The sequence below is a fragment of the Hermetia illucens genome, chromosome 1 (genome assembly GCF_905115235.1).
Source record: "Hermetia illucens chromosome 1, iHerIll2.2.curated.20191125, whole genome shotgun sequence".
Classification (NCBI taxonomy): Eukaryota; Metazoa; Arthropoda; class Insecta; order Diptera; family Stratiomyidae; genus Hermetia; species Hermetia illucens.
The window spans coordinates 164586609-164600380 of record NC_051849.1 but is presented as its reverse complement, the minus strand read 5'-3'; the positions used below and the strand labels follow the sequence as shown (position 1 = coordinate 164600380).

Here is a 13772-nt window from a genome sequence, read left to right as displayed (position 1 = left end):
TCGTGAAGAAAAGAACTCCAGTTGATATTTGGGGAGCCACCTCAATGAGTTTGAAATTGTTTAGAGGTGATGCCCACTACAGGCCTGAATCTAAAGCCAAGAGATAGTCTCAGCAGGGCCACCACCCCATTTTACCCTCCGCTAAAAAACTCAAAACAACAGTTTTAGGTGTTTTAGGGCCATAAAGGAACAATTTTAGTTGAATTGCTGACAAAAAAGTCTGCCTGCTGTATGACAATTTCACATCTCATACGGCCAAATTTTTTTATGAGGAGGCACCAAAAAACTGTTTTCCTGCCTCGAAATGAATGGCGACTACATTGTGAAAAAACTGACCTATGTACAAATTAACCAAGCATTTTTTCTAAATTTACATACATTTACTTTCTGGAATTGCTTTGTAGATGGATCTATGCTATGTTAATCTTAATATGAATCTGCAAAAACATTCCCAAGGTTATACGTGGCTGTGCTGGCTGTTGGTTAAGACCTCGGAATAGTGTTAGTTTGATTAATAGTTGACGCTTCAGGCACGACCATTATCTATCAAAAGGGGGACAGTGAATGATCCCTGCCCTCCAAAGGTGAGGGAAATAGACGTTCACTAATCTGCAGAAGTGATAGCTATTCTAGACATGAAAGTCCTGGGGGTTTAACGTGAGTACCTGCCGTGTAGGCATAATCCCACGGTCCTCTTCGGACACGGATTGATTTTGGGACCACAATCAGAGCCCCGCCATGCAAGCACAGCGGTCCTGGTTTATACTGAGTGCAGGCTCAGCATTCATACCAGTGGATGCGAGGCCTATCTAACACCTCTGCCGCAACTAAGGGGTACGGCACCCAAGTTGTACAGCGCAACTCCACGCTTGAGTTCCGAGGAGCTCTGCCGGCGATGTAGGCATAACCACAACCACCATGAAACTCCCACTAGGGGGCTAACCGCAAATAACCGGGCCGAGCTATTCTAGATAAGGAGATTCTTTCAAACGACCATGTAGATGCCAACGGGAGACGAGTAATTATAGCCTATAGGCTGTGCAAGCGGAACTTTGCATGTCCATGGGGATTTAGGCCTCCTATAGTAATCATCATCATCAACGGCGCAACAACCGGTATCCGGTCTAGGCCTGCCTTAATAAGGAACTCCAGACATCCCGGTTTTGCGCCGAGGTCCACCAATTCGATATCCCTAAAAGCTGTCTGGCGTCCTGGCCAACGCCATCGCTCCATCTTAGGCAGGGTCTGCCTCGTCTTCTTTTCCTACCATAGATATTGCCCTTATAGACTTTCCGGGTGGGATCATCTTCATCCATACGGATTAAGTGACCCGCCCACCGTAACCTATTGAGCCGGATTTTATCCACAACCGGACGGTCATGGTATCGCTCATAGATTTCGTCATTGTGTAGGGTACGGAATCGTCCATCCTCATGTAGGGGGCCAAAAATTCTTCGGAGGATTCTTCTCTCGAACGCGGCCAAGAGTTCGCAATTTTTCTTGCTAAGAACCCAAGTTTCCGAGGAATACATGAGGACTGGCAAGATCATAGTCTTGTACAGTAAGAGCTTTGACCCTATGGTGAGACGTTTCGAGCGAAACAGTCTTTGTAAGCTGAAGTAGGCTCTGTTGGCTGACAACAACCGTGCGCGGATTTCATCTTCGTAGTTGTTATCGGTTGTGATTTTCGACCCTAGATAGGAGAAATTGTCAACGGTCTCAAAGTTGTATTCCCCTATCCTTATTCTTGTGCTTGTGTTTGACCAGTGCGGTTTGATGTTGTTGGTTGATTCGTCTTCGGTGCTGACGTTGCCACCATGTATTTTGTCTTGCCTTCATTGATGTGCAGCCCAAGATCTCGCGCCGCCTGCTCGATCTGGATGAAGGCAGTTTGAACGTCTCGGGTGGTTCTTCCCATGATGTCGATATCGTCAGCATAGGCCAGTAGTTGGGTGGACTTGAAGAGGATCGTACCTCTTGCATTCACCTCAGCATCACGGATCACCTTCTCGAGGGCCAGGTTAAAGAGGACGCATGATAGCGCATCCCCTTGTCGTAGACCTTTGTTGATGTCGAATGGTCTTGAGAGTGATCCTGCTGCTTTTATCTGGCCTCGCACATTGGTCAGGGTCAGCCTAGTCAGTCTTATTAATTTTGTCGGGATACCGAATTCTCTCATGGCCGTGTACAGTTTTACCCTGGCTATGCTATCGTAGGCGGCTTTAAAGTCGATGAACAGATGGTGCAACTGTTGTCCATATTCCAATAGTTTTTCCATCGCCTGCCGCAGAGAGAAAATCTGATCTGTTGCTGATTTGCCTGGAGTGAAGCCTCTTTGGTATGGGCCAGTGATGTTCTGGGCGTATGGGGCTATCCGGCCTAGCAAGATAGTGGAGAATATCTTATAGATGGTACTCAGCAACGTGATACCTCTATAATTGCTGCACTGTGTGATATCTCCCTTTTTATGTATGAGACAGATTATGCCTCGCTGCCAATCGTCAGGCATTGATTCGCTGTCCCATACCTTGAGCACAAGTTGATGAACCACTTGGTGTAACTGGTCGCCTCCATATTTAACCAATTCGGCTGTAATTCCATCGGCTCCTGGCGACTTATGATTTTTTAGCCGATGAATTGCACGGACTGTTTCTCCTAAACTTGGTGGTGGCAGTATTTGTCCGTCGTCTTCAGTTGGCGGGACCTCCAACTCGCCGATGTTCTGGTTGTTCAGTAGCTCATCAAAGTACTCAACCCATCGCTCTAATATTCCCATTCTGCCGGAAATCAGATTTCCCTCTTTGTCTCGGCAGGATGAGCATCGAGGTGTATAAGGCTTCATCCTGCTGACTTGTTGGTAAAACTTCCGCACCTGGTGCGGTTGCTCCCTGTACTTTTCTAGTTCACAGACTTGTTGGTTCTCCCAGGCTTCCTTTTTCCGTATGTGAAGTCGCTTCTCCGCTCGACGGAGTTCGTGATAAGTCTCTGCGCGTGCCCACGTTCTTTGAGAATGCAACATTACTCGGTATGCGGCATTCTTCCGTTCCGTTGCTAGCTTACATTCATCGTCAAACCAGCCGTTCCGACTCCTTTTGCGGCTGGGGCCAAGTATATTTGTGGCCGTATCCATGATAACGTTCTTCAGGTGGTTGTGAAGATCATTAGTTGATGCTTCATCTCCAGGTCCTCTATTGACTGCGGTTATTGCGGCATCCATTTCCCTCTTATAGGTGTCGCGGAGGGTTGTGTTGTGGATGGCTTCAGTGTTCACTCTCACCTGATTGTCAGAGGGGATTCTAGGTGGTATTGTTATTCGAGCTCGGAGTACCATGCCAACGAGATAGTGATCCGAGTCTATATTGGCCCCCCTATATGTTCTGACATTCATCAAAGCTGAGAGGTGGCGGCGTTCGATCAACACATGGTCAATTTGGTTGAAAGTGGTCCCGTCTGGAGAGGCCCACGTATGTTTGTGGACCGCTTTCCGCGCAAACCAGGTACTTCCAACAACCATTTCGTGTGACCCTGCTAATTGAATAGTCCGCAGTCCGTTATCATGTGTTTTTGCGTGTAAGCTATGGGAGCCAACGTATCGCCTGAATACGGGCTCCTTCCCTACTTGGCTGTTAAAATCCCCAAGTATGATTTTGATATCATATCTGGGATAGGCTTCGAGGGCTCTTTCTACTGCCTCGTAGAAGGTATCCTTCTCCGACTCTGCAGTCTCCTCTGTAGGGGCGTGAACGTTTATGAGGCTTATATTTCTAAACTTGCCTCGCAAGCGCAGAGTGCATAGCCGTTCGCTTATGTTTTCAAAGCCGATAACAGCAGGTTTCATTTTTTGGCTGACTAAGAAACCTACTCCGAGCACATGGTTTACTGGATGGCCAGTATAATATATGGTGTAGTGGCTCTTCTCCAGGAAACTGGTCCCTGTCTAACGCATCTCCTGTAACGCTGTTACATCAGCCCTATATCGGGATAGGATATCGGCTAGCTGCTTATCAACTTCATCTCTGTACAGGGAGCGCACGTTCCAAGAAAAAATGCGTAAATCGTTATTCCGTTGTCGTTGCCGGGTTCGTCGTTGTGTTATCAGTACAGTCCAAGGCTCCTGTTGTGGCTTCGTAACAAGTTGTTTTCTGTGTAGGGTTGTCAGCCCTACCCAACCCCCAACCTGGAGGACCAGTTGGTACAATTTGTCCCGTTTTTAGGCGCGGGAGACTCGCCTTCATCCTTCTCCGTCTGCAGCTTTTCGTCAAGAAAGAGCTCCCAGCGGTCACCACGTGGAGGTGGAGATAGGGTTTGGTAGTAGAGCTGTTGGTGTAGGTTCAGCAGGCATTTCCCAGGTTTTATGCTCCATCGTGGGTACCAATCCACGTTTCGCCCCGGGACCTATACTACCCTTTGACCACCTCCTATAGTAATATGGATATATGTCGCCATATTTGGGCCGATATTTGCCTATCCAAACAAAGGGTTTTCACTGTAAGCTAGCCCCACTGCAAAGGACAGGACAGGCATTACTCAATTTGTAATCTTTGGATATAGGTATATACCCATAGTACTGAAACGAGGGCGCCTCATAGACCAATCCGTTCAGGGCTATGAGGTAGTTACAATATGCAACGGCGTTTCAAGCTGAAGTGTATCGCAATGCGCGGCGATAGTCAAGCTACATTGAGGGCATTGAGCAATCCTTTGATCAAAGAAGAATTGTTTCACAAGGTATTAATCGTTTAAACTCTATTTCTAAATTCAATACAGAGTGAGTACTTTGAGTACCGGGTCACTTTGGCGTACAGGAAAATGAAATTACGGATGCCTTGGCAAAAGAAGAATTTCAGGAGCATTAGCTAATGCTTCTATTAAAAAGTGTAGACAAGTTCCCCAAGAGAACAAATGGCAGAGCCTAAATGCCGCTAGCCGTACATGTAAACTGTCTCAGTCGAAACCCAACAAGCATAGTTGCATCGAAGAGCAAGAAGTCTTTAGAAATACTGTGGTCATTCTGGCTGGCAACAATTCATTTATTGTCTCGTCCATTTTATAATGAGGAAGCAGGATCTACGAAACTTTTCGTGAGTGCTCCACTTATGGACGCATCAAACCTCCCTTACTGTTTCCACCGCGTAGACCTCTACATCCTCTGGGTGCTTTGTTATATCAACTACAGTCAGGTTATTCGGAAAGGTGATCTTCATAGCTTCTTCTTGGACTAGAACAACAAGCAACTCATTATACATAATATTTCACAAAAGAGGAACCAATACCAGGCCGCCGCTGTGATGACATATTATTTAGAGTTCTCATCCATCCGCATCAGAGAGTCCTTTCTGATAGAGACTCGCCAAATATCTGGGAATACTTATGCAAGCCGATGTTGAAAGGAACATTGGTTCTAGTTGGTGGAGATGAACGCATTTTTGATATTCAATGCGAAAATGGCACAGCAGTCGCAGAATGCTGCACATCTTTTGTTAGATGGATCACTATCCTGATTGCAACCACCGTGTAGAGAGTGTGTCGAAACCCGTAGTAACCCTCCGCCAAGCCATTGCTGTTCTCATTCTGGAGTAGCAGTCTGAGCCGATACATAACCCAGCCTATTCTTATTTTTCTTATTGCCAACAGTCTTAGTGTGGCCTCAACTGGTTGGTTGATGTGGGGGGTTTGGTTCATCGGAATCTTAGGCAGCCCTTTTCACTTACCCTACTTTTCTTGGAGATGAACGTTTTTAAGGTCTTGTTTCAAACCGCCTATCTGTCTTATTATTCGTCCGTCTATCTGTCTGTCTGTCACATTCATTTTCCATTCTGTAGGAAAGGTGTGGACTTTGAATTTCCACGCATGCAGTAAGTAACATCGCTCTAGGTTGAGTTTAGGGGGTTCCTATACACAAGCTGAAACCTTCCACGTTTGTAGATTTGTCGTTCCTGGCATTCATAAACTTTAACCTACATTGTCCAAAGTCCATCCTCGGGTTGTGTTTACCCAGCATGCAGATGATGTAGTCTGCCTTCCTTCGAGGGGCCCCTAACTAACATTCGATATGTTCTTACCTGCGCAGCTCAGTACTTACGATAGTGAACTTGGGCCAGCCAGCACAACTCAAAACCGGGATTACCTGCTGGAATTACTTTAAGGGGGTCATCCCGTGTGATGGCCGTTTTTTTTCGCCTTTTTTTGTGAAGAAGTGGATAAAGCTACAAATACGAATTATCATATATTTATCAGCATCTTGAGCATACGTGACAAATTTTCCAGGCCGATAGCATAGTTCATTATTGAAATACAGAGCAATTTACACACCCATCTCCAAAAAAATGTGCTTTTCTGCTACCACGCTAGAGGATGCTGTGATCATCCCAAAGAAAACAAGTCGGAATACCGGAAGCTCGCGCTTCGGGTATAAAGGTTTTGTGTTCATCTTATGTAAGAGACGCACATTTTTCTGTCCGTATATAGCTACAAATCCAACATAATCCTTCATATTTTTCCAAACTACGAGACATACGTACATATTAGAGCCATAGATATCACGCTCACCCTAAACAAACAAACTGCCTATTACCTACTGTACACATATCTGCACGTATCTAAATTTGTCGTACCCATATTTCCGATTTACGTCTTATATCTAACTGAATTAGGCACTACCCGCAAAGTTCATTAGCACGCATATATTATATACCTACATACACACATGTCTGGTTGACAAATAACTAAAAAACTAAAACAAAATAATTGTCTGCCACCCAATTCGTAAGAACTCATTTCGTTGTGATATTGAGGAATTGATATGTGATGATGACGTCATGCGGGTTGTAGAGTGAACGAAATTCACAAAAAATTGTAAAGTTTCACCCCCTATAACTTTGTTAATAATAGTTGGATTTTCTTCAAACGACCAAATTATGCATTATGTTCTTCTTTATACCCATGCCAAATCTTGTACTTCTGGGATGAACATAAGGGGGGTGCCGGGTAAATTTCTAAAATGTGGAAATATACTATTATTAACTTTATTTGTGCAGATATCGGAACCGGATATATTTTGAGGCCTAGATTTCGTAGAGATGCACCACTGAGATTTTTTTCATATTTTTCGGTTGGATAGGTTCTGAGAACGAGACCTGTTACACTTTTTGGGGGTCATATTTTGAGCCCTCACTCCTCCATGTTTCACCCAATATCAAATATGGAACCAGTTTCGAAAAGTACTAATTGAGACCTTTCATTTGATGCCCTACATGGCTACATTCTGTGAAAAAAAAATTTGCACCCTCCATTCACATGTACGGGGAGCCCCCCCTTAAACTTAACATAAGATGGCGCGCCTTACTGCATGTAAAGGGATCACCAGATTACATACTCTCACCAATTTTCGTGACAATCGGTCCAGCCGTTTCGGAATAAATCGGGTGTGACAGACAGACAGACAGACAGACAGACAGACAGACAGACAGACAGACGGACAGACGGACAGACAGACACCGTCTCGATTCTAATAAGGTTTTGTTTCACACAAAACCTTAAAAAGTAGACGGTGCAAACTAGGATTATTAAAAAATATTAAAAGCTACATTTTTGGTGCCGTGTTAAACTTTTTTTTGTGAATTTTGGTGTTTTTTCACGGCTTCTTCAATGAATAAAAAAAAAACTACTGAATGAAACGCAATCATCCTAGTTTTCGGACTGTAGAAATATGTTCTAAATAAATTGTGAAAATTTCAACGAGTTTCGTTGGATAGATTTTGGGCTATGGTGGCAGCCGATTTTCAACATGCAGTTTCGAGAAAAACGCATTTAAAAGGCCATAAAATCTCAACTACTATACCTAGTCCATAAACCTTAGGTTTCTTCAAGGAACATATGTACAGCCTCGGCTTCAATTCTTGTCCTTTTAGTGAAGTCATTCGAACGTCATTTCGAACGATAAATGCGCGCTTTATTACGGCGACCGACACAAATCAGACACGTGACTTATTACGTTTCTAACACTATAATTTCCGAATATCAAAAAATCACTTTGCTTATATATTCTATACTACATCTAGATGCAATTGATGCCAAGAAAAAGTTCAATTCAGCAGGTCTGACACACGGGGTGACCCCCTTACGGCAGCCTCATCAGTGCACTCCAAATGGAGACGCCCATCGCGAAAACCTTGATTGTTAAATCCTGGCTTCGTTCCAGGCTCCAGCATTTTTTTCACAGGCATTACCAGAGAATGGTAAATTGTCTCCTGGTATTTCACCGTCCTTGGAAGAAGCTGCCACGGCAGCGGTCAGAACTGAGTCTGCTGCTTGCGCGTACGTCGTCTTCCTTCCTGCCTTCGTGTTCGTATTCTCATGGGAGAGATCAGCTTCGTCGAGATCTTTCTCGCTGATTTTATCACTTCCCGTCACAACGGGCCTATTCTCCGCGGGATGCGTGGATGTAAGCCCTGGTGCGGAACACAATAAAGCGTTGGCCACAACAGATGTGTTGGTCTTACGCTTTTAGCGTCCGGTGCCAACGCTCTAGCATCCCATTGAATTGCGGGTGGTAGGCGGTAGTTCGTCGGAGTTTGAATCCTAGGAATTTTCCTAACTCCGAGAAAAGGGTGGACTCAAATTGCATTCCCTGGACAGTGATGATCACTGCAGGGACACCAAAGCGAGAGATCCGCTCTCGACAGTGGACTTCGGTACAAGATTGCGCCGTAATGTCCTTCAGAGGTATTGCGTCAGGCCAACGCGTAAACCTGCCTGATGATTGTAAGGCAATACTTGTAACCGTGCGAGTCTCGCACTTTTCTTACATACCTGGTGACCTTTTAGCATGTTAGAAAAGAAGTGGGCTCATTTCCTCGCACCACCAAGCGGCTCCACATCATACACCTCGACATCGTAGGCCCTTTGCGAGACTCGCACGGTTACAAGGGTTGTCTTAGAATCATCGACAGGTTTGCACGGTGGCCTGAGGCAATACCTCTGAAGGACATTACGCCGCAATCTTATGCCGAATCCCTCTGTTGGACGCTGAAAACCGTCATTATCGCTCGCGATGATCCGTCCTGGACTCAGGTCTTGCCTCTCGTCCTAGTCCGCCACGGAGAACACCAGTGGTGGCAACTGTCAATCGAATTAACAACATTCGAAATATATTTCGAATGTCTTTAACCCCGCTGCGCCACACGCTTCGAGCGCATTACCGCTGATAGAAGCGTCTGGTGTATCCAGTGTGGATCTCCACCTGGTTTATCTCCACCTTCCGCCGAAGATTCCGCTTCCTTGCGTCCGATTTCTCTGGACATTACTGCACCTAGTAGTACATCCACGTCCATGTCCTCATTCCCAAGGTGCTTCTTCTTCGCAGTGTCTTCTTCTGCCGCTGGCTTGTTGCCTTTCCGGGTTCCCGGTGTCCGAGCCCCTTGGATCCATTTCCACATACCGGCGTTAAACCAGTAGCCTCCACGTCACCAGCTTCCCTAGAGCAAATAGTCGTTAAGACCCATTTTCCCATATTTCCAGATTCTATTGGCAGACAATTACTTACATGACGATCCCTAAGACGAATGCAAAAATGACAAACTTATGAGGTATGCTACCGAAGGAAAGGGAATAGAAGGCGGATGGTAATGTGGCACAGAGAAATTTGCCTCACGATAAAAAGGTGTGTATATAACTTAAAATTGGAGTAGAGTCGAGCCCACGTGAAGCCTGACCAGGAATTAAGTGAAGAGACTGATGTCGTTTGAACGGGATGGGTTATTTTCTACAAATTGATTGTCTTTACGGCAATCTAGTAAATATTTGACCCACGTTGGGCGCCATTTTGAATGAACCTATATGTTCGACTAAGTTCATCACAAGTAAGTCAATAGACATCATGGAGAAGTAATGTAGCCTGAAACAATCCCTGACTGGATATGAAGGATATGGTGCATTAACCACACTTACGAGCCATCGTTCACGGTGACTTGCCGGGACCACCCGGGAGCGCCCCAGCCTCTACTATTTATCTTCGAGATCCGTATGGCGGAAGCCAGCAAAAGCTTTGATATTTTCCGATTTCTGACAATAAAAAAATATTACTAATATGAGCAACCTTTAAAGCAATTTTTTAAAGACTTTTATTTTATATGTACAAAGTCTTCGAAATGTTATTCGGCAATTTGAAGCATGTTAATGTGTTGCGATAAAGGATCATTGGAATTAGCTACAGAGAAAATGGAACTAATTCATCTGATTTCGTTATATCTGAGTAAAATATATTCATATGGTTTTTATTGAGTCGTATGCAAGATGTAGCGTGTCCAGTAAGTATATACTTAAGATAAGCAAATAAGTCCTCTGAAAGAATGTCGCCTGATATCAACACTTTACCAAAATTATTATCCAGTTTGGCGCCAAATGATAACATTGATTGAAACCCCATAAGTCGATACTCTCTAAAACTATTAACGCCCTAGCAAAAGTGCGTATTCTTATTCATATCAAGCTTCTTAAACCATATCTTCGCGTAAATAGCCCTAATAACCGTAAACGATACACTTTTTCTTCGAACTCTTCTTCACCAGAACCCAAGGAGCATTAGTTTATGTTATGACAAGGATGCTACTATGTCTTTAGGTCTTATCTCCATTCTTCTATGGCCATTTTCACTTTTCTCTATGTTCCACATCTCGTGGTATGTACTATATGTACATGCGGCGGAAAATCGTCTGTGAAGGGAATTAACTTTTATGTGGGGGCGTGCATGTGAACGGGATACTTACCTTCGTATCTGCGGCAGAATTAGCTGGGCTGTGTGCTTACAGGCCTCGACACAGGTACGCCGAAGTTTGCGGATTTTCTCGCGTAACTCGGGAGAGTCTCGTGCTTGACCCACATGGATGAGCATGTCGCGAAAAAGTGCTACTTGACTGTTGATTTCGACAATAAGCTGAAAATTAAATTAAGAGAAATTACGTAAAAATATAGTTGTCAAAGAAAGAAGAAAGATGTTTTTGAAAAGATTATGTATGATATATCCTTCCATATGATTACTTTCAATATTAGCCTAGTCACACCGACCCAGGAAAAAACCATTCTAGTAGGCATTAGTACAAGATTTTGAAAAAGTGACTACACCCTCTGCCACCTCCCACTCCCTCCAATTGTGCGACCAACTTACGGAATATTTCCGCGGCGTTCTATAATCGCAGCATCTTTTTACATGCACCGAACCTCTTTATGAAGACAATAAAGCCACCCTTGAGTGCTTAGCCCAGCAAGAAAGCCGGAGGAAGCTAAAGATCGCGGTTCATAATAAAGAACTTTCACTTTGCAGACACCTTCCGAGATGCTACTAACATTAATTAAATTTTTCCAACTTTTTAGAGAATTCAATTATCTGCAATGCCATTCAATTAAAAACTTTCCTTGGCATCCATCTACAGCGAAACTTCCCGGCGAACGGGCAACGTGTCGGAAAAGTTTTGCATTTCACACGAACATTAAACAGAAATCCCCAAAAGTGAGTAAATAGAATAGAATATAAATTGGTTGAATATTTCCACATTTCAGAATAAAATTGGCGAGAATTTTATGCAAGAATAGGCTGGAAGTGTATCTTCGGTGTCGTGAACTTTGTAGCGATAACGATAAGTTTATGTATGGAGATTGCATATAAATTGAGGGGAATTTTCAAATTTTTACCCAGAATGATGATTATTTGCGTAGAATAGCAGGAAAGTAACTGATATTCTATGGAAATATCTTTGGGAGTGTATTTAGTACTAGTAAATGAACTTACATTTGGGGTTATGCTAAACTAGCGGTTGTAATTTTGTGGATGTTGCGTAGGTGAGGGTGGAGAGTGGATTACCCGTATTACATGGCGGAGGGACGATTCGAGGTGAAGTACTTATTTCGGTTTATATACAAATGTATGCAGATTGACCTCGTTCTGAAGGAGCTCATACTAAACATAATAAAGCAATATCAAATCTCTTGCCAAGCGGTATCCACCAGTTGTTTGTGTTTCATTATGAATATATGCTATGCAAATTGCATTCAATTATCTCCTTTATTTAGCTTCATTCATAAATTTTATTGACTTAGAACGTGACTTCATTTCCAAAGTAGATTATGGCAAAATTGTCCTCTATCTTCAACATCAGTTTGTTGACTAGCTCAAACACTTCAGGCTAAATTGTCATTGAGATGTTTGGTTTTGCGGCAGCGGTTCAGCTGAAATGAGGATGAGGTGATTGTGTTGACAATTCCTGGGTTCACACAATACACGTTTGACAATGCCTCTGGCTGAGACTATGGTGAATCTACTTGAACCGCAGATTGGCATGTACCCTATTCCTCCCAGTAGGCACTAATCCTCCCTCGGGTATCACTCATGATTTGCGTTTGGCCTTAAGCTGGACTATCCGTAAGGCCTGGTCGATTTCCTACTATCATTTTTTTTCTCTTCTTGTAGCCTGCCTTGCACCTCCTAGATTCAGGATAGTCGTTTTTTTTGCAGGGTTTTCCGCATGTTAAATTGATATTCTCTATAAAAGACTTATACTTTTTTTAGGCTTTGTGTAAAAAAACAGCTTAATCAAATTTGTCAGTTGCCTGCGTGTCTACATATGTATCTATGATCTTTTCTGAGAAGCGGTGATATCTATTGACATTAAATTTGGTAGGAAGATTGAAACTGTGAACTCTCACGTATGCAGCGAGAAGCATTGTTCTATATTGAGTTTATGGAGGAAATCACATTAGAAGGCCTATTTTCACATATATTTTCCGAGTTGTCACAATCCCGGCAGATGCCAGATTTGACCTAATACTAGCACTAAGTGCCAAGCATTTACACTCGGACGATCCTACTTACTTGAAATATAAAGGAGCGTTGATGGTGGTGGCCGGTGGTAGGTTAATGGGAGAATCCGTTGAGAACTCCAAACAATATCAAGCACGTATGAAGAATGGTATGTTTCTGCATAGTTTGAACCAGACAGTGTGAGAGTCCCAGGCCATCAAGAATTCTCGGAAATGGATCCTTTGTATAGATCAGGTATTCCCATGCTTTATGCATCTCCAGTGACTCCGGGAATTCTATCTCAAATCAATGATGAGATTGCATCTCGACTGCATACTTATATGTCGCTGCTGCAACTACAAACACTTGCGTATTGTGGTGCAGTTGCAGTTAGATTACACGGACAGAAGACTCGCTTTTGCGCTATTGGTTTCAGTGATTGAAGAGATCCATTATGCAAAATCCGTCTGGAACGTCGGCGGGGTTCAATGAGGTAGGACGTTGCTAGGCTGATTCAAATCAGCATTGACAATGCCAGGAAACGAATGAGAAAGAAAATGCAGAGGGTTCATAGGAAATATGCCATCCCTAGTGAGACACCCGTAGTTGAAATTCTGAATTCACTAAAGAAGAAACTTTCCGTATGGTATGGCGAAATCACTCCACATGTATTCAGAATGCAACGTACGTGGAGTTATTTCAAATCTCTCAATGAATCCCAACAGAGCGTCCAGACAGTATAGTTTTCGGTGCGAGACAATATTGAGGTAGCTAAGCATGCTGAGTGGATCACCATCGAAGTCATCGGGCATGCCACTCATGCGGGAATTATCTACCTTGTCCCGAAAAAGGACAAAGTGCACGACACCGCAGACACAAGACCGACTACTTCATTACCAACCCTCTACAAATTCATAACGTCCATTATTAGCGAAAGGGTCAATGAGTACCTCGAAACCAACAATATTCTGTCCGAGGA

At 43.6% G+C, this 13772-nt stretch overlaps 1 protein-coding gene across 1 annotated transcript in view; it reads right to left on the bottom strand.

Moving 5' to 3' along the window:
- LOC119646777 overlaps window positions 1-13772 on the bottom strand; it is a 322623-nt gene that overhangs the window by 215452 nt on the left and 93399 nt on the right. The window contains exon 3 of the mRNA XM_038047360.1: window positions 10767-10933. Coding sequence (XP_037903288.1) covers window positions 10767-10933 — 167 coding nt within the window. The remainder of the gene's footprint in view (window positions 1-10766; window positions 10934-13772) is intronic.